The 26,391-nt window shown below is 45.7% G+C and overlaps 4 protein-coding genes, 1 non-coding gene and 1 pseudogene across 6 annotated transcripts; 1 reads left to right on the top strand and 5 right to left on the bottom strand.

Moving 5' to 3' along the window:
* Positions 1-55: 55 nt before the first annotated feature.
* On the bottom strand, positions 56-2,561 carry LOC103645915 (ABC transporter I family member 1). Its single transcript, XM_008670637.3, has one exon. It carries the CDS (start codon positions 727-729, stop codon positions 67-69), a length of 663 nt encoding a protein of 220 aa, XP_008668859.1. The 5' UTR covers positions 730-2,561; the 3' UTR covers positions 56-66.
* Positions 2,562-2,808: 247 nt separating this feature from the next.
* Positions 2,809-4,816, top strand: LOC103645916 (uncharacterized). The gene is made up of 3 exons (XM_008670638.1): positions 2,809-4,248; positions 4,374-4,454; positions 4,550-4,816. Exons 1-3 carry the CDS (start codon positions 3,928-3,930, stop codon positions 4,721-4,723), a joined length of 576 nt encoding a protein of 191 aa, XP_008668860.1. The 5' UTR covers positions 2,809-3,927; the 3' UTR covers positions 4,724-4,816.
* A 2,350-nt stretch (positions 4,817-7,166) lies between these two features.
* Positions 7,167-9,173, bottom strand: LOC109944106 (CRIB domain-containing protein RIC10). The gene is made up of 4 exons (XM_020548759.2): positions 8,858-9,173; positions 8,656-8,756; positions 8,464-8,545; positions 7,167-7,495 (listed from the first exon to the last, which is right to left on the bottom strand). The coding sequence occupies exons 1-4, from the start codon at positions 9,162-9,164 to the stop codon at positions 7,311-7,313; spliced, it is 675 nt and encodes a 224-aa protein (XP_020404348.1). The 5' UTR covers positions 9,165-9,173; the 3' UTR covers positions 7,167-7,310.
* A 10,247-nt stretch (positions 9,174-19,420) lies between these two features.
* On the bottom strand, positions 19,421-19,653 carry LOC111591087 (small nucleolar RNA U3). The gene has a single exon (XR_004856849.1). It is a non-coding gene; the product is annotated as a small nucleolar RNA U3 (small nucleolar RNA).
* Positions 19,654-20,555: 902 nt separating this feature from the next.
* Positions 20,556-24,023, bottom strand: LOC103645907 (uncharacterized). The gene is made up of 3 exons (XM_008670626.3): positions 23,430-24,023; positions 22,145-22,192; positions 20,556-22,065 (listed from the first exon to the last, which is right to left on the bottom strand). Exon 3 carries the CDS (start codon positions 22,050-22,052, stop codon positions 20,685-20,687), a length of 1,368 nt encoding a protein of 455 aa, XP_008668848.1. The 5' UTR covers positions 22,053-22,065; positions 22,145-22,192; positions 23,430-24,023; the 3' UTR covers positions 20,556-20,684.
* Positions 24,024-24,335: 312 nt separating this feature from the next.
* On the bottom strand, positions 24,336-25,852 carry LOC103648384 (ABC transporter I family member 1-like; annotated as a pseudogene). The gene has a single exon (XR_004856103.1). The product of XR_004856103.1 is annotated as an ABC transporter I family member 1-like (transcript).
* Positions 25,853-26,391: the final 539 nt, after the last annotated feature.

Genomic DNA, 26,391 nt, shown 5'->3' with positions numbered 1-26,391 from the left:
AGACAGATAGCTGGAGATGAATTAGAGAGATACAACTAAATTCCTGGTCACATTGGCGTCAAGCCATCAATGGATAAGATCAACCAGCGTCTTCCTCCGAGGAAACCTCTGGGGAAGCCGAAGCGACATAGAATCCTCAACCTGAATCGGCAGATGCGTGGCCACGAACACGATGCCACCCTTCTCCCGGTGCTCCGCGATGATGTGTTCAAGCAGCCTGGTACCCTCTGCGTCCAGCGCGACGGAGGGCTCGTCCAGCAGCCAGATGGGTCGATCGATGGCGAGCAGCCTGGCGAGCTGCAGCCGCTTCCTCTGCCCCATGGACAACATCCTCCTGGCCTTCTCGTTGATGAGCCTGCCGAGCTCCATGAGCTGGATGGCCGGGCCCGACCTGCTGCCGTCCTTCCCCTCGAGGAGCTCGAACCACTGGACGTTCTCGAGCACTGTGAGCTTCTCTTTCACGGCGTCCTTGAGCGACATCCAGTTGAGCTGCAGCTTGTACTGCTGGAAGACGCCGGGGGAGGTGATGTCGTGTCCGTTCCAGAGGATCTCCCCCGCCAAGGGGCGCGAGAAGCCCGCCAGCATGCGGAGGAGGGTGGTCTTTCCGGAGCCGTTGGCGCCGGTAAGGACGAGGGCTGTGCCGTCGTGGACGCTGAGGTTGATGTCACGGAGCACCGTCTGTGCGTTCCGCATGCAGGAGACATTGTTGAGCAGGAGCCGCGGCGGCATGTGACTGGTCTGTGACTCGGGCGCCGCTAAGCTGGATGGAGGCGTACGGGTGGGCGCAGCGAGGTCGTTGGGTGGGCCCGTCGGTGGACGTGGCGGCGATGACCGGTGGCTAGGGGAGGGCGGGGGTGAGCGGGTTCGGCCCGCGGAGAGGCCGAAGTGGGGAGACCGGGAGAGAACTGGGGAGTGAGGGAGCGATGGTGTTGGGCCATGCAGACTACCGAGACGTTTGCTGGGCTCAAGAGAGTGTTAGATAGTTGGGCCCGGGCCGAGATGGAAGGGGGAGGTAGTTGGATCGAGTGGGAAATCCATTGGGGGAAAAATATTTTTTTCCCTCTACAAGCATCTACAAGACTCCAAAAGTGAATAAAGTTTACAGAAATACTTCCCCGTTTCGAAAAATATGCATGTTTGACCCCGAAGAGCACTACGCACTCTTATGTTGTGGTTGGTTCATCTTTTAGAATTTTAACTAAACGGATACAACAACTGAATAAATTACTAAAAATCTACATATCTTTTACCTCAGTTTGATTCATGTCATATATGTTATAAGGTGCTATTCACTTATGAAATTTATAATCAACAGTTGTTTCAGCAAACAAATTTTAGATTTTCTATAATTGTTAGTTTACAACACAGCTCACTGTTCAAATCATATTTTCAAGAATCTACAGTTGAACCAAACAAACCATAACAAACAATAATATTGATCTCATGCACGGAGAAAAAAAGTAAGCACACCTTTCCAGGATAAGTCAAAGTCAAAGAAGGCACCGTGCGGCGTGTGGCTGCGTGCAACCAAATTATACAGGCCATTAGCTAGCTAGGCTTAGCTTACTTTGCATGCTGTGCAAATTGCAGCACTAAAATTTTCCAAGTGAGTATATATTTACATATATACACATCACAATAGTGGCATGTGGTATAGAAGCGAGCGGGTGCATGAGAATGTCATGTGGACGAGATCGCGAGAGATCCATCCTCTCTAATCATGCGTGCATGCGCGCCAATGCGCCATATATTTGAAGCTCGTGATGAGCTAACATAATGCACTTTGATATTTTAGTTGGCGTTCTTTTATGATACTAGGAACTTAAATATCACTAGTTTGTTTAAAAATACATGAAAATTTAAAACATATGTGTGTGTATATATGGGGTCCTCGAATAAAAAATCATTATTTCGAAAGGTTTATACCTAAAAACAATAGTCCCACAAAAACACGCTAATCTTGATATATTTTTTCCTTCGTCCAACTTCATTTTATTTTAGCTTCGCCACTGCGTATGAGAGTGGCATGCATGGTGGGAGGCGGGGCGCGCGAGATCGCCAGAGATCCTAGAGGATGTGCGCCGGCTATTTGCATTGAGAGCTCGTGGTATCAACGAGATGATTTGGTCGTTACTAGCTAGCAGTTGGAGCAAGAGGGACCGGACGACGATGGAGATCAAGTCAAGGAAAAGGGGCCGGGGCAAGACACCAGCTTGCATGAACTCGCAGCGATCCAAAATCTGATCGTACATGCACGATGGCATGCATGGCGCTATGTTACCCATGGACATCGAGGAAGCCATGCATGGCAGACGGCAGGAGGACGGAGGTGGCGATGACATAAGCAGTAGCCACGACTGCATAGTGTCACTACGGGAAGGGGCTGCTATATATTTTGGGATGAAAAGCCGCTTCATATATTCCTACTAGTTTCTAACCGGGATTTTCAATACATGGCTAAAGACCTTATCATCTCTTAATTTAGAACCGGGGACTAAACCATGAAAAGACAGTGACACAGCATCCTCATAGATCCTCGACGCTGACGATACTCTTGAAAAAAATCATAAATTCTTTATTTATTTCTAAACCACCATGAAATAAGCAGCAATAGAGAATATAAGAGCATGGAGTTAATACCCTTTTGAACTTAGAATGAAAATACTTGAGAGCAAGAACATAAACTTCAATGGTTATATTGGATGTCTGGGCTAGAAAAAAAAAGCTATATATATATATATATATATATATATATATATATATATATATATATATATATATATATATATATATTGTTGTAGTATTTTTAGTCTCGATTGATAACGCTATTTAGGACTAAACATCAACCTCTTTGCCTACAACACACGGTAGCAGCTGTAGTGTGTCGACTGTCGAAGAAGGCACGCGCGGGCGGATTACGTTACCATGGCCCGGCCTGCGTCCCTAATTAAACCTCTAGCTAGCTAGAGGTGTCAGCAGAATTGTTCGTGGCTATTGCCTATTGGAGTAGTATTTGGACCGATGAAGGCCAAACGAGCAGCGCAAATTGGTAGCCTGGTTTGATCCGATCACACGCGCACGTATGATCCTGTCGCTGCTACGATACAATACAAAACGGATCACTACAGTATGTGGCACGTGGTATAATGTATGCGTGCCCAATAGATTAAATAAGGGTAATGAATGAATAAATAAATAAATAAATAAAAATTAAAAAAAACATTCGTTCTACTCGCATCGGACGGATTGGGTGGCTTCAGATGAGATCGGATTCATATCCCTGCGTCGTCGTCGTTAACTCTGTCTGTCCCTGGCTCTCGAAAACAACCAGTTCAATCCGGATATCGCTCGTGATCGCGTCGGATACATACATGTATCGGATCCTCGGATTAGGTGGTCCATCATCCATGCTGCGCGAGCGCGATAGCAACAGACGTGCTCGCGGCGCTCCTCTGATGATTCCTCTCCGATCCGAATCCGATGTGACGTGTGACCGGTAACCACTAACCAGTGACCCGTGAGGCCGTACGTGACCAGTCTGCCCTCCTCTTCATGCATCTGCTGATGTGATGTGACAGTGGTTTGGTCTGGGCTTCATCAACCTGCAGCTGGTGATGGTGAAGTGGATCTCGATCTCACTGTTTATGTGTTATCCATCCAGCCATATCATTTGCCACAACGCAAGTGTTCATTACTACTGAATAACACACACGCAACGCAACTAACCAGAATATTCGCAGAGAGGGATTTCCCAACCGTATTCTACTCAGCTCAGCCCATGTGTGCCTACTGCTGCTACTACGACTGTTTATATACCCACGGACTCTACCGAGCTTTCTTCACATCACATCACATTGCCAAGAACAAGAGCTCCTCCTCCTGCTGCTGCTGCTCCTCCTCCTTGTCCTCCTCTGGGTGGTCACAACAATGGAGAGCAAATCACCCTCCACCTCATGCGTCATCAGCCCGGCGGCCACTCCCACCATGTCAGCCGGCGAGAGCAGCTGGGCCATGCACATCGCCAACTTCCTGGCCTCCACGCCGCAGGACGGCACCAGAGTGACGGACGGTCAGCAACCCCCTGCAGTTCCTGGCGGCAGCGGCAGCAGCTTCTCCTCTTCTTCTTCCTTCGATTCCTTTAGCGACGACGCCTCCTTCATCACGTCCGAGTTCATGTGCAATGACGACGAGGATGACGACGAGTCCGTGAAGGACACCGCCTGCAGTTCTTCTGCAGCTGCCCAACAGGTTAGTTAGTAGCAAAAAGGACTCGACCTCGACCTCTGGTTAGGCCTAGCTAGGCCTTTTTGTTTCAAACGGTGTTGTAGCACACAGCTTGTCTTCTAACGTGATTGCGGACTCTCCCTGTGCAGAAGGCTACCATGGAGAACTTCCACATGAAGCAAATGGCAGCCACCGATGCGAAACAGTTCAACGACAGGCCCCAGCTCATGGTATATATGCTTGCTCTACAACTTCCACATCTAGTTCTTGGAGATCGGCGTTGTTGTACTTACACCTGTTTTCTTCTTCTTTTCGAATGCTGCAGGCCAAATACTTGGAAGCTATGAGTTCAAAGCAGCAGGTGACGACCGGCGCCGACCATCAAGCCCCCATCAGTAGTTCTAGCGCCGAGGAGAAGGCGATCCACGAGAGCAATGAGCTGAGGAAGAGAGGCCTTTGCTTGGTCCCTATCTCTATGCTGATAAACTATCTCGGATGACTGTTTCTTTTAGTTTCATGTATACACCAGTATATTTCAATGCAACTGTATACAACTTCTATAGTTAACACAATACATCACGCTCTTCTGTCAGCTCAGAGAACCTACTCCTCTCATCCAGCTGTTGAGATGTATGATCATATCTATCATTCAAACAGATACAAAAAAATCCAACTATTGGAAAACAACAACAACAACAAAACAAAGTAGGATATTCAAGTTTATGACACTGCGGAAAACTTCCAAGTAATCGAAAGCATGTGTGCATGTACCTATCGTCTCATTCAGCAGAAAAAAGTTTTCCAAATTTTTGTGCCATTATATGTTCCTTGTAGCAAGCAATAGCAGCGTAGTGCTGGGGTGTGAACTAGCATACAAAATTAGAAGTTTCAGAGAGTAATTAGCTGTGCAGTTCCTTATCCTCACTTTATCTATTTCATTATTTGTGAAGTTGTGACTATTTTTTTTCTATTTCATTATACACATCCCTAGTGTTCCCAAACGGTCACTTTCCAATGAGGACATCGTTGGATAAGTCTTTATTATTTAATAAAAGCCCCACTTGGCATGTCTGACTCGTATCCTCAGTATTTCATCTATTCGATGGAACTTTTCAGTGACAACCAAGCATTTGTAAGTTCGGACATCTACACATAATATATACCTAAGCCGCTAAGCGCATAGAAAAAAACTTTGTATCTAGAAAAGCCAAACTGTCTTTATAATTTAGTATAGAGGAAATACATATGTATTAAGAAAAGCTAAAAAACGACCTATAATTTGGAACACTTTCAGCATGTCCATGGTAATAACTAGCTGAGAACTGAACTAAAAGTATCGAATATCTGAATATTGTGAAGTCCAGCAGATATTTAAAGTGGAAACGTATCATTCAAAAAATGTGGAGAAATGATAAATGGACAAGACATAGAAAGGTATTATGTTTCCTTTAACTGGAAAACTATTCAGGGAATATGTCATGTTAGACGAATTTGGAATGTTGGCTAGTTCCTAGTTGTAGAACACCATGCATAGGATTCTCCATCTCAAAAGAATTAATGGTTCATTGTCACATCGCTACTTGTAATGGCTGGGCTATAGAATAGTATTACTATGTGACCTTTGATGCATACTCAAGTGAGAATCTAAGTAGTAATTAGAGTAGTACATGCCAGTGACAGCGCATCGTCGATCAGAGAGAAAAGGTTTACCTACTACATCATTCTTCTAGTTAACCTGTCGACAGACTAACATACCATTCCAGAGTCCAGACAACAGTATGATATTGCCCAGAACCAACCATATATAAGGAGGACAGGTTCACATAATGCAGCAGTTCTAGGCCAACCAGAAGCATCGGAATCGGCTCTCGGCGGTCGAGCGGCGGGAAGGGTTTTTGGAGCGGTTATCCAATTGCAACATGTAATTGTCGGCTCTCGGCGAATTCCTAGTCCCTCCAAGTCCCACTCATCGGAACCCTAATTTTTAGCAAGTTGCTCGCAAATCTACAAAGTTTGGTAGCTGGAACAGGCAACGGTAACTAATCGAGGTCGTCTCATGGCGATTCCACGCGCGAAAAAAAGAAGAGAGGAAATGGGGGAGAGAGAAAAGAGGATCTAGTACTACGAGCGTTAGGGTGGAACTCACTTAACGGGCGCCGAGAGATTTCCAGCAGCGGGTGGAGTACCACGCGACGGAGGGAACGCCGGCGACAGACCGCCGTTTTGTCTTGGCGGTCCGGCTCTCCGCAACATCGTGGCGAGCGAGAAGAAATGACAGGAGATTTGCGATGGGCCAGGCCGGATTGTCACACGACACGAGACAATACCCACTCGGACCTGGCCCATCAAAACACCGCTTAACAGGCCAATATTGACTACGGCGCTACCTTATGCAACTCCGCGGCCTTGGCAGGAAGGCTGAGGACCGTCGAGCGAGTTGGGATCTCTTGGCGGGGAGGATGGCGACGGACAGTCCCCAGAATGTCGGAGGGACGCCTGCGGCTAGATCACAGGAAAAAGGAATTAATGGATTGAGTTGTGCTCATCTAAGATCCGTGTTTTCCTTTGGAGATTAGCGAGGCTCTTAATTCCGACGGGGGATGGCCGACACCATAGAAATATGGTTCCGGATAATGGGGGTTGCACGTTGATTATTCCAAGGCTGCTAGACTGCAGCCTAGCTCAATGTGATGTGGCCATGTGATTTTACTTAGGATTTTAATTAACCGAGCTGTTTAATTATCCGGTCCTTTCAAGAGTCTAGCTACTTTTCTATAACTTTTTATATATGTTTATGTACGATCTGATTTAAACCTGTACTGTTCGATTAGAATCTACGATTGTGGCAACCTTTGCAAGTTATATATATATATATATATATATATATATATATATATATATATATATATATATATATATATATATATATATATATATATATATAACATAAACACATAGTACATACTTTGACGCCAAAGCTGGGGGCGATCAGACGACGACCAAACAAGCAATCTTTGACTCTTTGTAGCCTCGCGCTCGCGTACACAAACTCGGAATGGAGGGAGGCCGGAGCAACACAGTTCAGATTATCGCGCGTCATCTGCAGCAGCGTCGACACGAGCCGCCGGTGACGGTGGCGACGCCGGCGGCGAGCCGTCCCTCGGCTTCTTCGTCCCGGGATTCCTCGGCGGCCTTGTAATATCGGGGCACCTGGCCGAGTGGTCTCGCCTGCCGGTGTTCTCCGCGACGACACGCTGCTGGCTGTCGAGATCTGTCAGACATACAGAATCCGCCACAGAACGCGTGTCAGCCGCGCATGGCAAGAACCAAGAAGGCAAGAACGCGGCACGTGATCCTTCCTAAGAATCCTGGAAAGCAACATCAAGTGCGTGATCTTGGAACGAAGAACGGCAACACAACGTGATCCGGATCTGAGGAGGATGTCTGCCGACTGCCCGGCCGCGGGCAGCGGCTGTCGCCAGGTACACCAACCAACCACACGCACGCCGACACCACTCGCTCTGTCCAGGGCCTCCAGGCAACAAGCACAGCACGAACGACACCAACTGATCGTGTCGTGTCCCCATCACACGAAGCTTCAGTTTCGCCTCTGCCGGTGTTACCGTATCATGAAGCAAGGACCAAACCGAGATATGTCTGGGACAAGTTTCTCACACTGTTTGCGTGATCGAGTTCTTTAATTTTGGTCCAAACCGAGTTCTCTTTTCAACCCTGGATAAAGGAGAGTCTTGAAGCCTATTGAAAGACTGGGGTGTTAGTAGGTTGTATGTGTCTGTATTGTGTTTGTTTTGTGGGTGTGAGTGTGTGTTTTTGTTTTGTGTGTGTTCTGTTTGTCCTGGGCCTCAGGCCGTTTTTCCTCTATTTTAATTCAATGATACGCAGCTCTCCTGCGTATTCGAAAAAAAAATTGGTCGCCATTTGTGTGAAGCACGAGACCCGGTGGCATACCAACAGCGATTCAGAGTTCAGAGATGCTGCTGGTATCTCAGGCTTCAGAAACCTGAAGCCAGTGCGTGTGTTGTGTTGCGGGTACAAGAACTAACAGAGGAATGGACAAAGCAAAACTCCGCGACATGCATGAGATCACACGAAGAACCAAAAACCTTTGCTAAGAAATGTGCAACACAGCAGTCATACGGAAGTAGCTGCTGAACTGAACTATAGCAAAACAAAGCGATGCATTCTGAACCGGAGAGCATGAGGAAATGGTCACTGTACCTTGAGAAACCCAGGAGGTACCAGTGAGCGCTGCGAAGTTGCCCAGGGACGACAAGTCTGAGGACGCCATGATGTCGTTCATCTGCAAAGATATACAAGACCCAGAACCAAATCAAAAACTGTACCGATCAGAATCCAGACATTTGAAGGAAGTCGCAGCGGCAGTGCCCTGAATTTCTGGTGTCCGTTTACCCAGCTCGGAGACGCGTCGCCCGCCGCGCTGTCCCAGCCGATGTGCGCGACGTGCTTCACGTCAGTCGGACAACCGATCTCCATCTCGTGCTCCTTCACCGCTGCAAGGACCGGCGACGACCCATGGAGGAAAACAGACAGTGCGTCCATGTCCGGAGTTTGAGGATTTCAGGCGGGAAAGAGAAACAAAATGCCCGCTTACCGAAGATCCGGGAGAAGGCCTTGAGGCCCTTGAAGATCCCTTTCACCTTGCACGCCATTGGCGATCGACGCCGGGCCGCGCACGACGTCGTCCCGCTGAGAACACAAGGAGACGGAAAGCAGGCGAGCACGGTAAGCGACCGAGGGCAGGCAGCGATCAGCGGTTTCAGAGGCTTTTCCTGCGGCTGACAAAGATGCTGCATCAACCGGCTGGTTCTGTGATCGTCAAGGAAGAACGAGATATAGCATCGATCGCGTGCGTAGTGACGTGATGTGTGTCTGCAGAAGCGTTCATCTGCTGGCCGCATGCCTCGAGAGAGTTGTTGGCGATGTGAAAGATCAGACAGAGATAAACAACAATTCCGTCACCACTCGTGGAGCTCTAGCCTTGCTTGTACTGAAAGATCTCGAGGAAGCGACAGTTCTGTAGGAAAGTAACAGCTTAAGAATGGTAATGATCCTGTCAACTCATCCACTTTCTTTTGTGACAGACAGCACGATTCTACTGGGTTTTGTAACAAATTAGAGAACTGTTTGTAAGGATACGATGGGGGATTGGGGGTAGGAATATTTTGCACGGGTTTTTATTCAGAAGCTGAGAAAATAAAGAGAAGCCTGTCATAGACGACCTACTGACCGTTCCAGCAATGGCCGAAGCCTTTTCATTTGAGAGCAATGTCGAGAAAGAAAACTGCAGCTATACTTGGATCAAATTTCCTTCAAATTGCAGCACAGCGCAGCAAAAACAAAAAAAGAGCCTGTCAGACAACCCATGGGCTGACCCAGGAAAGAAAACAACTGTTGCGACAGGAACAGTTTGATCAAATTTCCTTCAAAATGAAACAAAGCAAAAAGAACTTGGTCCATTAATTGCAAATGGAATATTTTGATCAAATTTCTTTGATGGTAAAAAGCAAAATGAAAACCAAAGCAGGAAAAAAAAGGAGCCTGTCAGACAACATATGGGCCAGGCTCCCCCGTTTCTGAACTGGTACGACTAGAGCGATCCGTGGTCCATGAAAATTCTGAGCACCCAGTTAAGTGGAGGTTGCTGACAATCTAGAAAAAGGAGCTTTGTTGTCGAAGAACATAAAACGGTTACCAGATGGCAGGTGATGGTTGAAGAGAGAGCTGCTCCAGCGCCAACCATCAGTACATGTTAGCTGAAGAATTGTACTCTAGGTGCCAAAGAACTGTGTGTTGGAGACTTGGAGTAATGCAGTTGCGATGTGCTATTGTAAGACTCCCTTGTGGGCAATTAGCCTTCTTATTATCCTCTTATGTCATGCCCGGCAGTATTGGATACCACGACTGACTAAAAGCCCACCTTTCTAACTCTGTCTATATCTCTACTCCTTTAAAGTACGAGTTTCGTGCATTGTCTATTGTGCGTCACATGCAAAGTGAGTAAGGTGATCTATTTTCTCCCCTACATCTCGGCTAATAAATAGGTTGTTACCTTCTAGATAGGGCCGTGAGAAACACCTAAGCCTAATATGATACGAAACCACACGCAATACAACGCTCTTAGATAGTACCATCTCACTAGGTGAAGGAGGAAAAGCGACCGAGCGAGCTACAAAAAAAGAACATGTCTCTTTTTAACTCATACTTTTCTCGACCTTTTACCTAAGATAAAGTGCAATATCTACAATTTAATATATGGTATGTGAGTTAATCATGTCCACTTTAATTTTATTTTTTGGGGGTCTATTTTAATTTTAAATTTATTTTTATGGAGATGGTCTATCAAACTGGCTTGCTACTAGACCCTCGGGCGTTGTATAACTATTATACTATATCATCAAATGCCTCAGCAACACACGGGCATTACACTATAAAACCCTTAGGGCTAGTTTGAAAATGATGGAGATGGAAATGAACTAGTTTCTCCCTCAATGCTCTCTAATTATTAAGGGGATTTGAGTTTCCAAACAAGCCATTATAGATTAGAAAGGAAAACCAAACTTCTCAGATTGTGGAGGTGAAAGAAAAAAAAAATACCAATAAGGACCTACAGTACACTGATGTGGCTATGTATGCATGCAAGATTATTACATTGAAATAGCTGGGACCTAGGAGTGGCTTTGGAACACGAAAGAATTGCACAAGGCCATTGTTAATTTGAAAACTGTGTGGGTCAGACTAGCTTTTCGTCACCTTTCTTTGCCCGTCCTCCAATGGCAGCCGTGACTCAGACTAGCTTATTTTGATAGTGTACTAGACAGGACCTTTGAAAATTGTGTGTCCTCCGAACTTTTTCATCACCTTTCTTTGCTCCTCTAATCCAATGGCGGCCGCAAGAACCGAAAAGGTAGCATATGTATGTGCCCCTACACTACACCAACACACGAAGAGAACTACGTAGCCTACCCAGCATGTCTTCCTCGTGCTTTTCGTTCCCTCAGTGCTCGTCAAAGAATCACCATGCCCATGTGAAAGGGAAACCGATCGAAACCGCAACAGATATAGCTGCTGACCTGTCACGTAAACTTGGGCGACGGTTACTCCTCGGATGCCATGCCAGTGTTCACGTTCATGCCACGCCTACAAATCGACCGACCAAGGTCCAAGCTGCAGCTAGCGCACGTACACCACCAGCACCATGCCGCCGGAGGCCGCCTCGTCAACAGGCCACATCGTCGCCCGCATCCGGCGTCCGCTGCCCGCGGAGCGGCCGCACGTGAGGCGATGCACCAGGCTGCTGTGCTCGGCGTTCCTCACCGTGCTCCTCGTCGCCGGCGTGGTCCTCTTTGTCGTGTACCTCGCTGTCCGCCCGCATCGGCCGCGGTTCCACGTGACGGCATTCTCCGCGTCGGGCATCGGCCCGTCGTCCGGCGGGACCGTGTCGCTGTCGGGGCAGCTCTCCATCCGCAACCCGCTCCACGTCGCCTGGCGTTCTGGGGCAACCGGCACTGGCACCCGCTCCACGTCGGCTGCGAGGTGGCCGTCGGACTCGACGGCCAGTTGCTGGCCGAGTACATGCAGAAACGCTGCAGCATAGACTTCTTCTAGGAGACCAAAAACACCTAAACGCCAAACCAGTAAAAGCGGCAAAGTAACTCAGAATGCAACGTGGGTTCTCAGGCCGGTAGCAGTCTCATTTCTTGAACGAGCACTTTTTCAAATGCCAAAGGACTTACCGAATGTTTTGGCAGAAATACTATTCCTCGTCTCCTTCGTCCTTTCTTCCTCTGAACTCTCCTTCCTTCTTCCGAATTCTCTGAGTTATCGGCCCCAGCACCGCGTCGCGAAACCCCTCAAACGGGTCGCTGCCGCCGTAGTCGCGCGCCGCGTAGGTAAGTCCGGCGGCGTTGTTAGGGATGAGGTGATTGGTGTGTGGCCAGGAGGCCCCTGATGTCGAACTCGAACCCGATGCCGAGAAGGAAGCAGGCCTTCTCTGGCTGGGCTGGCCGCCGAAGTCCTCCTTTGACGCCGTGCATCGCTTGATGAAGGAGTCGAGCACCGCCACCGCCGCCATGGGGTCCGGTCCCGGTCCCCCTGCTTGCCTCAAGGCATCAGGCACCGAGATTGGATGTGGGGGCGAAGTTGTCGTGGCCTAGGACCAACGCGGGGGCGGGGCGGGGCGGGGGGTTTTTCCCCTCGCCTGAAGACTCGCGTGCTACGCTACCTCGTAGATTTCGCTGAGCGCATCCCGCCATCCCGGTCGAACTGCCGCGCCTCAGTCGCGTCGTCCAACTCCAGGCGCGTGGTGACCTATTGGTGCTGCTGCGGGAGGGATAGGAGGAAGAGAGAGGCGGCTGCGTCTCTCGTTCCCGTGGATAGGAGGAAGAGAGATAGGAGGAAGAGAGAGGCGGCTGCGTCTCCCGTTCCCGTGGATGGGCTGATTGCTCCCCGGTCCCGCTCGGCCGCTCTGTATATAAAAGAAGAAACAAGGAAACACGTCTGTGCTCCGTTATAAGTGTTGAATGCTGTGCCTCTTCGTCTCCCGTCTCCCTTCTGCTGCTGAATACCATCGCGCAGCCACAGCCATCCTCCACCTCCCTCCCTCTCCGCCACCAAGAACAACCCCAATCTCCAAGAACCCCAATCTCTGCCATCCTCCGCTTCTTTCCTCGACTCCCTAGCTCCCACCGCAGCCATTTCTTGCTCGTCAAACGCAAACGCTGCTAACCGACTCCATGGCGAGGAGAAAGAACAGGCTCCCCCGACAGCTTCCGGAAGATGGATGCCTCCAATGGCTTGTTCGAGTCGGAGCAGACACGGTGGCGCGCCTTTGTTCAGGGATAATGGTACCTGTGCGGTACATCATGGAGATGTTGCGGCAACGTCTTCTTCATGGCGAGCCAGAGCCACGACCCATAGGTCCCATACCCATCACGGATGAAGCTGCAGACGAGCAGCGCGCACCAGGATCAGGAGTCCTTCAATCTCGTGGTCGTGGGCGTAATCCCAATAATTACTATGCAATCAAACCAGAGCGCCTGGACCCGCACCGGCACCGATCACCTCCGGCTCCGGGGCCAACCAACCCGATGACGGATGAGGCTGAGGGCAGTCATACTGCCACCGCGGGGACGGTACGCAGTTTCCTGGCCCAATCCTTAGATTTGACGCAATCGTTCGTTACGTATATTTGCGACGCTTTTTATTCGTGATCATGAAACATATATCAAGCGAGAACTGCTATGTGCCAGTACTAGCCACCTGCAGGCTGCTGCTTATTGCTCGTATGCTGCTGTCTTTCTGGCTCCTGCAATCCTCCGCTCGTCAGCTTAGGCTTTGTTTGGTTATAGTGGGATTGAAGTGGATTGAGGTGTATTGAAGGGGATTGAAAAAAAATTAGTTCATATTACACTCCAATACACCACATACCACCTCAATCCACTTCAATATCAGATTATCCAAACAAGCCCTTACAGTTTTTCTAGAGTTTTGCAACCCGTGTCTTGCCATTTCAGCAGTTCTTGACTTCTTAATCCTATAATGTAAGAACGGTAAAACCCTGGCCTACTAGGGAACCGGAAGTCTTTTTTTCCGTTACTGAGTGTTCATTTTATTAGTTAGCAATTAATTGGATGATTGTTTTTAAAGCACAATAAACTTCTGAAGATTATCAATAACAATAAAAAATGGAACCAAAAGAAACAAACAAATGCAAGAACAATGTCAAAACTAGTATAGGTATCTGTTGCAAACTTGCAGTTGATAAAATTTGATATAAAATAATTAGACAGACATTAATTTTAAATATAATCACAAAGTCCCCTAGGACGTGTCGGTGTACACTATCTGTAAGAGATTTTTATATAGTGGTAACGAAAATGACTCCGTATACTCGTATTGGAGACGACGTTCTCGGGTCGAAGGTCGTCCGTTTCTTGTGACTATGATTTCAAATAGTGTTTTGTTATCTATGCTATCAATTTTTGCCATACCTTAATTTTTTTTGTCATCCGCCACTATTTATGCTATCTTTTTCTTTTTCATTCTAGGACGGTGTTCCAATTGATGTGCAATCCCAGTATAGCACATATGTCACACTGAGTAGTCAGCTGAACAGCAAATCTATTATCTGTCATATGTGCTTTTTTGAACAGCAGCTCCATCAAAATAGCAAAGTCCCTATACGAGAGGTAAAGTTGTAACTATCAAATATATTCGTATTTACTATCGATGGTGCATGTCTAATTTAAAATTGTGTGTAGATAATCTTGCACTGCCATAACATGCATAAAATACGAGGCATTAAATGCAACTATAACGAGTGCGAAGTTCGAGTGCGCAAAGAAGATGATCTTAAACTGCACAGGCACTTCTGCCATGGTCTAGAGGTAACAGTCAGTCTCAAATGTCATTTCATTCTCTGCTGGTCTTTTAAGAAATAATGTTTTTGCTAATGTGTCAAACTATTCATTTGTCAGCTACAAGGAACTAACGATGAACAAGAGTAGATCTTCTCCAAGCAGTAAGTTTTTTGATGTTCAATTATGATTGTTTCAAAATTTCACCTTTACAATGAATGAGGAACGTACTTACGCTATGAGCAAGGTCACCCAAATAGTGGTTTCATCCTTATTCCTATATTTTTGGAACAAACACTGGGGTTTGGTTCAGTTCATGTAAGTATTAATGTTACTTAATTTCAGAAAAAAATCTAGATGTTCGTATATAAACTGAAGCGAGTCAAGAATAAAAGTAGTAGTTGCATGTTGGCATTAGGCACATTTATCTAGCTAATTTGCTATTCAATCCCCAGCAGAAGCTTTTGTTGTGATTCTCTAATATTTAGAAGAAGATTACATGGAGAAAGTACTCAGTTATTGGAGGAATTGAAAAACATATGAAATGACATTAATCTTGATGATTCAAGAGATAAAGCTATATGGACTATTAATAAAAAAGATTTTCTGTTAAATCACTTTATCTCAAGTGTAGAAGCTCTTTGGATAGGGTTCCTTTCTGGTTCATTTGGAAGGCTCGAATACCCCCAAAGAATAAAAGTGTTCTTGTGGCTTGTCATAAAGAATAGAGTCTTATCAAAACAAAACCTAAAAAACCGAAACTAGAAAGAAAACTTTAACTATTTTTGGTGTGGTTGTATGGAAACTACGAAACACATTTTTTTCGATTGTCGGATCACATCTTTCACTTGGAGGGTGATTAGTACGGTGATGAACATGCACATAATGTCAAAAACTGCTGAAAATATGTTTGGAGAATGGATCTATAAGTTTAAAAATAAAAGCAGAAATCTTATCGTGGTGGGCTGCAGTGCGATCCTTTGGACCCTCTAGAGGGTTAGAAATGGTGTTTGTTTTAATGGTAAAAATACAGTTTACACTGATGCTATTTTCTTCATGTGCTACTTTTGTATGAATGATTGGGCTCTGATCCATACAAAGATGGAAGGAAGGACACCTGTGACCGGTTAAAGATTTTTTCAACAAAAAACTTGGATGGAGAATGGTGACGTCTTTGTGGCACTATCTGGTGCTGTTCTGGTTTAAATTCTCCTTGGTTTAAACAGTTTGTAGCGATGTTAGTTGTAACCCGCTGGGTGTGATCTTCCCCATGTAATAAAGTCTGACTTAGCTAGAATTGACCATGAGTGGTTGGGTGTATTTTCCTTTTTAGAATGGTTTTTCTGTTTAGGATTAATTCCGCTTGCTTTCTTCAGTTGACAGTCTTCTAAGTCATAGTTTTTTGGTGGATATATGTTGGTCATGTATGAAACTCGTTTCCTATTTCTTAATGGTGGAAACCCCTTTTTGTTAAAAAATATCCAGAAGAGCAGCGTCTCTCCTATTCAATGCTCTCAAGAAGACTTGCCTCTTGTTTAGACCATCTATCCTACCCTGCCGTCCAATTGAGTTTCCTGTCAATTATTTGGATCTGCCCAAGAAGCTCACGAAGGACCAGCTACTTCCCCTATTTAACCGGCTGGCAGACCTCCTTCCTGGCTGGAAGGTTGATCTTACCACTAGGGTTGGTCAGGTTGTTTAGGTTCAGTTCGTGCTCACGGCGACAATTATCTATCACGTCATGGCTTTGGACCTCCCATGCTAAGCTATAAAGGGAAGAAAAGAAGCTAATGGAGGCTATTTCTTGGTGGCTTGAATCTTGATCGAGAGTCACTAGGGTCGTTGTTTTACACGAGACCATCCATGAGTTACATAGGAAGAAATATAGTGGAGTGATTTTTAAAATATATTTTGAAAAGACGTACGATAAAGTTAAGTGGACTTTTGTGGAACACACTTTTAGGTTGAAGGGCTTTTAGTGTTTGGATTGCATGGATCAAATCAATTATTTCCGGTGGTCATATCGGCATTAAAGTTAATGACCAGATATTTAACACCCTGAATTTGGGGTATAGATTTTTTTCTAATATTCACCAAATTAAGGTATTACCCTCTCTTTTCCTTGCTTTTCTTTTTCCTAAATAGTGAAGAATTATTTTGTTTTATATCAATGTGTAAGACTAGTAAAATAAAACCCTAGAGAAACTTTGATTGTTGTATAGTGTTTCTAAGTGTAAGGTATGTTTGAGACATGTTATTATATCCTGTAGAAGTCCGCGGTAAGTTTTGTTGTATTCTTTTCCAGGATTTTCCTTTTTTACAAAAAAAAAGAAATTCCACGCGGTTCTAAAATACTGGCAGGAATTTTGCCCAAATTTCTTTAAGGCTCCTAGGGCATTTTTTGAACTGTACCATAAATCTAAATTTTCTAGAATTAATATGAAATTATAAAATTCTAGATATAGATAAATCTAATCTTAATCTAGCTACTGCAAAGCCCATGTCGCCCTCAAAAATACTTCTGCGACAACAGAGCCTCCACGATCGCCACTGGTTCTTCATCTACGTCATTGACCCCGCCACCGTCGTGCCGTCGCGTTGCTCCACGACGCCTGCGAGTCCTTCTCCGACCAGCCCTCCATAGAGCATTTTTCATCCATTCTACTTTCCCGTTCTTCGTTTCTGTGTTTCCTTCGCCTGCAGCCGTCCATGGCGCGTAGCGGTGTGCCCTCCCCTGCCTACGTGCGCAGCGGCCGCCGTGCCCCACTGGCATGGTCGTGTGCATCCCTCCGGCGAGGGCCGCTGCACCCGCCTGATGGCCGGCGGCACTTCCCAGCCCCGTGCCCCCGTCTCGCCGCTGTTGCGCCGCCGTCTATTGTTGCAGCCGCTTGCCGCGGCCTGCCCGCGCTGCTCCAGCACGCCACCAGACATGGCCACCGACGAGTTCGCTCAGCCGGTGTCGCCTCCTTCCCTGTGTTGTGCCGCCCCATACTGCAAGTTGAAGAAAAGAAAACTGCCTCTGCTTCGTTCGTTCATGTGACCAAGGAAGGAGAACGGGCCCATCATGGCCACGTGTCCACATTCGGTTGGCCTCAAGAATGGTCGTTGTCACACCCGGATTTCAGGGGCACCAAAACCCGGGCATGTGATAATCACCAAGTGTGTTGTGACCAAGTCTTACACATATTATGACTCATGGTATAGAAAATAATGTCACGACATTAATATATAACGGAGTTTGTACAAAATAGTTAAATAATTACATCATATGAAGACAACGATCCAGCAACCAAAGTTGATTGGGAGACGACAGCCTAGACCTCTCACGATCTTATCATAGCATCCTCCATGCGCTTCATCCAGTAGTACTTGTCCTTGATCTTGGAGGATGTGAGTACAACAAGGGTGAGCTCACATAAGTTCATCGCTCAACAAGTTGTGGGGAATAATGTGCATGAACTCACCAAAAGTGGGAGCTCATGAGTGTAAGGATTACCAAAGATGATGGTAAAAGCTGAGCATTGCTTTTAAAGTTGGTCAAAATTTTATTAGCAATTACTAGATATAAGTAGATACCAACCCAATTAAATAAGAGATCAGGATTAATAACAACACCCACAATGTAATGCAAATGACAAATTGAGTTTAATTCCATAAGTTAATCATGTGAGTGTCCGAGCCGCTTATGACTGTGAGCACGAATGATATACCGGTTTTACACTCTGCAAAGGTTACACATCTTTACCCACAAGTCATATTACCCATTTGCCACGGAGTTGTACGGACCTCATACACATCTACCAAAGAAACGAGGCAGTGTAGCACTACGAGGCCTTTCCAAAGTTCCACTAGTTCGAGAAAAACCCGCTACGAATTTAGCATGATGGTCAGCTGTTTCTGCTGCTGCAGAGGAGCTTGACCTGAAGAGCAAGTAAACAGTGTACCTTAGCCTTACTGCATGGCAGTTGGCAAATATTGAGATTTGCAGACTGCATCGCTCACAATGTTTAGGAACTCGATTTTTCTTTTTTTTGTTATATACTTACTAATATACTTCTTTTAAATGTAACTCAGCTTTGCTTGGGACAAAAAAAAGACAGATCAAAATAACTGTGAACTTCTGCAAATCAAGTAGCAAGAGTTATCACATGTGTTGCGCATCGCATGTACAATCAAAGATGTAGGAACCTGAAGCAAGCAAACTGCAGCACAAGACTTGCACTCTTGCTACGAGAGAATTTTGAGCAACAAATCCGCCCCTTCTTTGATTGAGAGTAAGGGGGTGTTTGGTTAGAGGGACTAAAGATTAGTCTCTAGTTTTTAGTCTCATTTAGTCCTTTTTATGCCAAACACTAAGACTAAAATATGGACTAAAATGATTTAGTCTTTAGTCCTTCACATATATGCTAAAAGGGACTAAACCATATTAATTACACATTTACCCCTCATTTAGTTCAATTGTACTAATAGCAAGAGAATGTTAAAGGCCATTTTAGTCTTCTTATGAGTCATTTAGTATATTCTTACTATTTTTAGCACTTAGAACAAACATGTTAGGGACTAAACTTTAGTCCCCTAACTAATCTTTAGTCCCTAGACTAAAGAAACCAAACATGGCCTAATGTTGAGCGAGAAAACAACTGTTGCGACAGGAACAGTTTGATCAAATTTCCTTCAAAATGAAACAAAGCAAAAGGAAAAAAAACTTGGTCCATTAATTGCAAATGGAATATTTTGATCAAATTTCTTTGATTGCAATATGGTAAAAAGCAAAATGAAAACCAAAGTAGGAAAAAGGGAGCCTATCAGACAACCTATGGGCCACCCAGACTCCGAGACAAGACAAGCATGGCCTGACCAGGAACGATCCTCTATAACACAAGACCCAGCGAACAGAGCCAATCCCAGCCGTTAATCACGCTCTGGCCCACAGGTCATTGCCTCAATCAATCAGGCTTAAGTGCTTGCCTCTTTATTAGTCAAGATGCAACGGTACGATCCTATAGAACTGATCCTGTTCAAGTAAGGTCGGGCTGAACTCCGTGAGGCTCAACATTATAAGCTGGCTAACCTTGGTCTGCGCTTCCGAGGTGGTCCTAATACGTTCGCTAAGCTGCTCAGCTCAACGCGCTAGTTCGACAAACAACTTCTCTGATTTTAACATGCTTGGAAAAGGTGGATTCGGAAAAGTTTACAAGGTAATTAGAAGTTTTAGCTTGATAATTTCAGTAGAAGAAATATTGTAGCAGTTATCTGGCTAAATTGACAAATGGTTACGTCATCTAGGCGACGTTGGAGAGTTGTCCAGCGGTACGATGTATTCACTTGGGTCTTCTATGCGTGCAAGACGGTCCATATGCAAGGCCACTCATGCCATCTGTTGTGTTCATGCTAGCAAATGAAACAACCCCACTTCCTACCCCAAAGAACCTGTATATTTTACTACTAGGAATTATGAAACTGGTCAGTCAAGTCAGTACACGCGCGAAGATCGCTGAATAACATGAGCATCACAATTCTACAGGGCTGTTAAATGTTTAGTTTCATTGTTCGTTATTTTGGCAAACTTCTTTAATGTGTGTCGTTGTACAATTACGCTAGCCGTTTAGGTTTGTACATATAAAATGTTTCATTGAATATGTTGTACACCATCGGTGGATTGTATTAATATATTCTCGAGACTGTAAAGTTCACTAGTTTTTACCTGTTTCCACATGTCAAATAGAACGACTATCTGCTTCTTGGATTTAATTATCTGCAATCAATGAGAGCTAGATTTAGGTAGAAATAAACTAATTTTCCCCTCGATTCCCTTCATCCCGAAGGAGCAAACTAGCCTAAGTGTGGAACTCTAAATTGATGGCTCCTATCACAAGAATCACTGCTGAAAATTTATTCGTTCTCTCTGAATATGCAAGCAGCCATTATCGTTTTTACCGCTACACATCTTATTAGGTAGAATGACCATTGTATGACGTACAATTCTTTTATCATAATATCAATTACACCATTTTCGATACAAAAATAACAAAACAAAGGTACTAAATAATAATACCTAAAAAGCTATCTGTTGAATGCCTGATTCAGCTTCATAAGATTGGGTGTTATCCAAGTGGGACAGGGCCAGTTGGACCAAATTTGAGAGACAATTTCCTTCTTGACACTATTTTCCAAGTCCATAACTCCCATATCACGCATGCAATTTTTTAATGAAACAGCCACTTCTTTCAAATCGTCACTGAAGTATGCATGATTTGACTTGAGTTCTGGATGTACTTGAGCACTAAGGCAAAGTGAATCGTTGTGGCCAAGAAATAAAACACTATCACACTGCAACCTGTTTATTTCCACTCGTTGCTTTGCTTCCAAGTCCACTTTATGCACTTGTATTTTTAAGGTTTCGAACATGCATTCTCCAGGGACCCACTGCGGAGCATTGGGTGGAACGTCAATAGTCCTCCAAACATGCAGCAGATCACCCCATGGAGCCTGAATAATGTACATGTTTTCACATACAGGATACTTCAGCTCTTTCATAATTACTGTCATTTTAACAGGAGACGCGGTAAAATCAAACGCATCAATTTCTCCAGAGTAATTCACTGTATACAAAAGACCATCCACATATGTGCAGTCTTTATATTGGCTACCTTGTCCAACCCAGGTCCACTTGTCATCTCCCGGTCGTGCAAACGAAAGTCGTGAATATGGCTCATGAATAAGAACCACGATGTAGCTTCCAGTGGTGGATGGATCGGGAAACACAAATGCCTTGAAGTAGAGTTCATCGCGCAGATCACCGAGATCAAACAGGTCGGGTGGTGTCTGATATGACAACTCGTACATACGGATAGTACCTGATGCATCAAAGATGGGATTCACATGCTCTATGGTAATCACAGAGGGAAGTGCAACCTGTTCTCCAGTTATGGGATTCACAAGGTGCAACTCCGACCTCTCATCTGCAGTAATCAACCAACCGTTGGAGGACCCGATCAGTAACCTACTGCGGATGGGTGGCTCCGGTAGAGTTAACTTGTAGGACCTATTTTCCTTGAGGCTGTATAGAAACCCTACGTTGCTACCGGCAGATTCACAAGTGTAGAACAGGCATGGTGTCTGGGGTTGCTTGTATTGCCTCAGGTCGAGCAAGCATTTGTAGGTAGCATGCCATGACGAGCAAACTGAGCCTGCTCGGATGAGGTCAAGGACCTCAAGTGTACCAAAGATGTCCATCAACACATCCTGTGGCAGCTCTGGCAATGCAGCAGCATCCAATTCCATCACACCTTCCTTTCGGAATTTCTTCAGCAAAATACCAGGAAGACCGAGCAGCTTAGGCAAGATTCTCGAGAGTAGTAGACTCCACAGCTGTTTTGGTTGCATAGTCACTGCACCACACAACCTGCTAGCCTTGCTAAAGGTCGCCATTGGAGGAGCAGATCTACAAAATTCACTCTTGGAACGTGAACATGAATAGTACTAACGCAAAGACGAAAATCTGGATGGATGATAATACTTACCAAATCCACGTTCCTAATTCCAGGAAGCCTAGATCGTTCAAAAAGGTTCTGCAAACACCAAACAGAAAATTAGGATTCACCGACGAGGGTTCCTGGCTGATCGCAAAGGGATCGAGAACTATTAAAATCGGAGTTACCATTAAGGAGTTGTGATTTATAAAAGATCTATGTGATTAAAATATTAGACTATATTATAATTTGGTTAATATAAATCATATGAGATGTTATTCTCCAAGTAACTATATCGACTTTTAATCTAAGTTATAAATTGGCCATAAATTATATTCTAGTAGATTATAACGATAAGCAGATTAACAAGACTATCCAACAGAAGTTAAATAAAGATCTAATTATAAAATAATGGAACATAGTACAATAACTGTTGTTACTGCATAGTAAATATTTATATGAAGTTAACGCAACTTGAACGAATCAAATCGGAATCATAGATTTTAAGTTATGAATTTCTAATGATTTTATGCGTTTTGCACAAGATTAAATAAGATATAAATTTCAATATGACTTTCATGTGAAACAGTGGTACTAATTGATAAACAATATTATTATAAAATTATAGAAATTAAAATGAGTTGATTTGGACTTCATATGTATTTTCTATAAATTAAACAAGTTCTAACATTTATTTTTACACTAAAAATCAATTTCTAAATGATTTTATAGGTTTTTCCTTACAGTCTGGGCTGCGCGCACAATTAATAAACAATCCAGGCACTTAAGCAGAAAGATACTTAGACTCAGTGAAACCTGGACTGAACCGCGGGTTATTTTCTATCTATCACAGGGATTCATATGCAAATGTCTGGCCACGAAGGGGTACTGTCTATTCTGAGCCGTCAGATCACCGATCCACGACCCACAACAGAACGCGAACCGATATTCTATTTCCGCCCTTGGATCAGAATCCAACCGCCCACGATCGATACAAGGATTGCAACGCGGGGCCGGATCCATCCGCCAGTTTCCAATCGGACGGTCACGATCCAATGCCACGAAACGGTATTCCGCCGCCGATCCCAGCCGTTGGCTACACATCCAACGACCCTGATTCAATAGGCAGCACTTAACCTAATCTCAGCCGTGCACTAGGAAATCGACGGCGCCCGCCAACTCACTCCCAGCTCGATCCCGGGCGGCGGCGCACACGCCCGGTGCGGCGGTGGCCATGGCCGGCCAAACCGGGAGCGTACCGAGGAGTCCTAATCCTAGCGCAACCTTGTGCGAAACGGAGAGGGAGAGACGGCGAGTAGGAAAATGGTAGCCATACCGCAGATTAAGCTCCGAGGAAGTCCGCCCTCGCTGCGCGGCGGCTCGATCGTGATAGGAGAGGTCCGGCGACCAATTGGTGAAGTCCCCGGCGACAATTCTAGGTGGCGAGGCCACCAGCGCCCGACTCGCAACCGAGGGAAGGCCCTGAGGCCCACACTGGAGGCGCGGATGACGGCTAGCCGAAGTTCCCCCGCGGCAGCCCCTGTTTTCCCCGCGACGGCGCAAAATTATCGATATTGTGGCGAGGAGGGCGAGTAACAGCGAGGCGAGAGGTATGAATCGAGTGCCGGGGTCCCTTATACACCATCGGGTGGGGCAGCCCGATATCCAGGAGGTCGTTCGGCCGATCCGAAGTGAGCGGCGAGCCATGCGGCGATTTCTGTTGGGATTGGGTCTGCGTCGAGCGAGTGGGGGAAGAAGGATGACGACTGGGCCCCGCTGGTCAGCGAAAGACCCGGCACGGGCGCGCGTGGCCGGAGTTTGTTACCGGGGATTGCGTGATCTGCGAGCTGCAGAGTCCGTTGAAGAAGCTGACAGGGGGGCACGTTGTCAGCGAGGTAAGGCGTAATGGCAGGATGAAGGGAGTGTGGGCGCAGAGCGGCTGGCCAACGGGCCCGGCTTGACAGGGACAGCGAGAGCGAGCGCGCGGGCCGCGCCCAGGCGATGCAGGGGGAATGGGCTGGCTAGGGATTCGGCCCATTGAGGATTTCTCTTTTTTTATCCTTTTTCTTTTAGGTTTGCATTTCTTTCTTCATTTCAAAATTTACCATTTAAATCTTGAAGTTGTTAGTGAGTTTGACACATAGGTCAAGTGCACAATTAAAATACCAGTATAAGAAGATATATATAATTATTATTATTATTTTTTTTGTAGCACATTCTTTTTCTTTTTATTTTTCTTTCCATTTAAAATTCTATTATTATTATTATTATTTAATCCAAGGTTTCAAGAATTTCCAAACCACTATAATAAATATATTTGTTTATTTTTTTTATTATTATCCTTCTACCAATTTTGGGCTTTACAGCAACTGGGCACCAAATTTTGTCGACATGGCCTAAACTAATTTGTTAGTAGTTATTGTATGTAGTAAAAAACATTGTTTGTGAATTAAACACTGCACATGCTACAAATGCAAAATCAGCCACTTCTGAATATATTCAGATGACAACAATAACATATTCAGACTAAAACAAAATTTGTTATGGAAGAAATCAACCTTAGTCAATTCACAAGAATATGAGAAAAGAGACACTCAAATCAGACATCTATACCTGATCCTGTCCAAAGGTCTCCCCATATTTGGTCAAGTTTGCCGAGTATCCAACACTTGAAGCTTCACACAGACATGCAAGGCGTGAATAAACCTGCTAAACATTGAACAGCCAACAGAGTTTCCACCAGCAAGTACCATATATATAAGGGGGTCAATGCATCAACACCATGATCGCAAAGAACAGCTGTACATATATCAGACATGACAAATGCCTTCTATTGTTCCCAAATACATGGGCAAATGCATCAAAACAGTGATCACAAAGAACAACTGCACATATTATCAACATAGATAATGTATTGTCATGCTGTCAAAAAAGGATGACAAATGCAGCACCAGCAAAAAAAAATATTGCTCTGACAGCATTCAGACAGATAGCTGGAGAGGAATTAGAGAGATACAACTAAATTCCTGGTCACATTGGCGTCAAGCCATCAATGGACAAGATCAACCAGCGTCTTCCTCCGAGGAAACCTCTGGGGAAGCCGAAGCGACATAGAATCCTCAACCTGAATCGGCAGATGCGTGGCCACGAACACGATGCCACCCTTCTCCCGGTGCTCCGCGATGATGTGTTTAAGCAGCCTGGTACCCTCTGCGTCCAGCGCGACGGAGGGCTCGTCCAGCAGCCAGATGGGTCGATCGATGGCGAGCAGCCTGGCGAGCTGCAGCCGCTTCCTCTGCCCCATGGACAACATCCTCCTGGCCTTCTCGTTCATGAGCCTGCCGAGCTCCATGAGCTAGATGGCCGGGCCCGACCTGCTGCCGTCCTTCCCCTCGAGGAGCTCGAACCACTGGACGTTCTCGAGCACTGTGAGCTTCTCTTTCACGGCGTCCTTGAGCGACATCCAGTTGAGCTGCAGCTTGTACTGCTGGAAGACGTCGGGGGAGGTGATGTCGTGTCCGTTCCAGAGGATCTCCCCCGCCGAGGGGCGCGAAAGCCCGCCAGCATGCGGAGGAGGGTGGTCTTTCCGGAGCCGTTGGCGCCGGTAAGGACGAGGGCTGTGCCGTCGTGGACGCTGAGGTTGATGTCACAGAGCACCTTCTGTGCGTTCCGCATGCAGGAGACATTGTTGAGCAGGAGCCGCGGCGGCATGTGACTGGTCTGTGACTCGGGCGCCGCTAAGCTGGATGGAGGCGTACGGGTGGGCGTAGCTGATAGTCGCCTAGAGGGGGGTGAATAGGGCAAAACTGAAATTTACAAATATAAACACAACTACAAGCCGGGTTAGCGTTAGAAATAAATTCGAGTCCGCGAGAGAGAGCGCAAAACAAATCGCAAGCGAATAAGTGAGTGAGACACGCGGATTTGTTTTACCGAGGTTCGGTTCTCGCAAACCTACTCCCCGTTGAGGAGGCCACAAAGGCCGGGTCTCTTTCAACCCTTCCCTCTCTCAAACGGTCCCTCGGACCGAGTGAGCTTCTCTTCTCAAATCAAAGACGGGAACAAAACTTCCCCGCAAGGGCCACCACACAATTGGTGCCTCTTGCCTTGATTACAATGGAACTTTGATCACAAGAACAAGTGAGAAAGAAAAGAAGCAATCCAAGTGCAAGAGCTCAAAAGAACACAAGCAAATCACTCTCTCTAGTTACTATGGCGTTGTGTGGAATTTGGAGAGGATTTGATCTATTTGGTGTGTCTAGAATTGAATGCTAGAGCTCTTGTAGTAGTTGGGAAGT

The sequence above is a fragment of the Zea mays genome, chromosome 2, assembly GCF_902167145.1.
Source record: "Zea mays cultivar B73 chromosome 2, Zm-B73-REFERENCE-NAM-5.0, whole genome shotgun sequence".
NCBI classification, from domain to species: Eukaryota; Viridiplantae; Streptophyta; class Magnoliopsida; order Poales; family Poaceae; genus Zea; species Zea mays.
Note: the sequence above shows the minus strand (reverse complement) of the source record. Positions and strands in the feature narration are given on the sequence as shown.

Excerpts from the sequence above, each read along its gene's own strand:
- LOC103645915 (XM_008670637.3), bottom strand. The coding sequence starts at position 729 with ATGCCGCCGCGGCTCCTGCTCAACAATGTCTCCTGCATGCGGAACGCA.
- LOC103645907 (XM_008670626.3), bottom strand. The coding sequence starts at position 22,052 with ATGGCGACCTTTAGCAAGGCTAGCAGGTTGTGTGGTGCAGTGACTATG.
- LOC109944106 (XM_020548759.2), bottom strand. The coding sequence starts at position 9,164 with ATGCGGCCAGCAGATGAACGCTTCTGCAGACACACATCACGTCACTAC. Across the intron at positions 8,757-8,857 it reads GGCCTTCTCCCGGATCTTCG|CGGTGAAGGAGCACGAGATG; the intron begins GTAAGCGGGCAT and ends CGGTCCTTGCAG. Across the intron at positions 7,496-8,463 it reads TACCTCCTGGGTTTCTCAAG|ATCTCGACAGCCAGCAGCGT; the intron begins GTACAGTGACCA and ends TATGTCTGACAG.
- LOC103645916 (XM_008670638.1), top strand. The coding sequence starts at position 3,928 with ATGGAGAGCAAATCACCCTCCACCTCATGCGTCATCAGCCCGGCGGCC. Across the intron at positions 4,249-4,373 it reads CTTCTGCAGCTGCCCAACAG|AAGGCTACCATGGAGAACTT; the intron begins GTTAGTTAGTAG and ends CTCCCTGTGCAG. Across the intron at positions 4,455-4,549 it reads ACGACAGGCCCCAGCTCATG|GCCAAATACTTGGAAGCTAT; the intron begins GTATATATGCTT and ends CGAATGCTGCAG.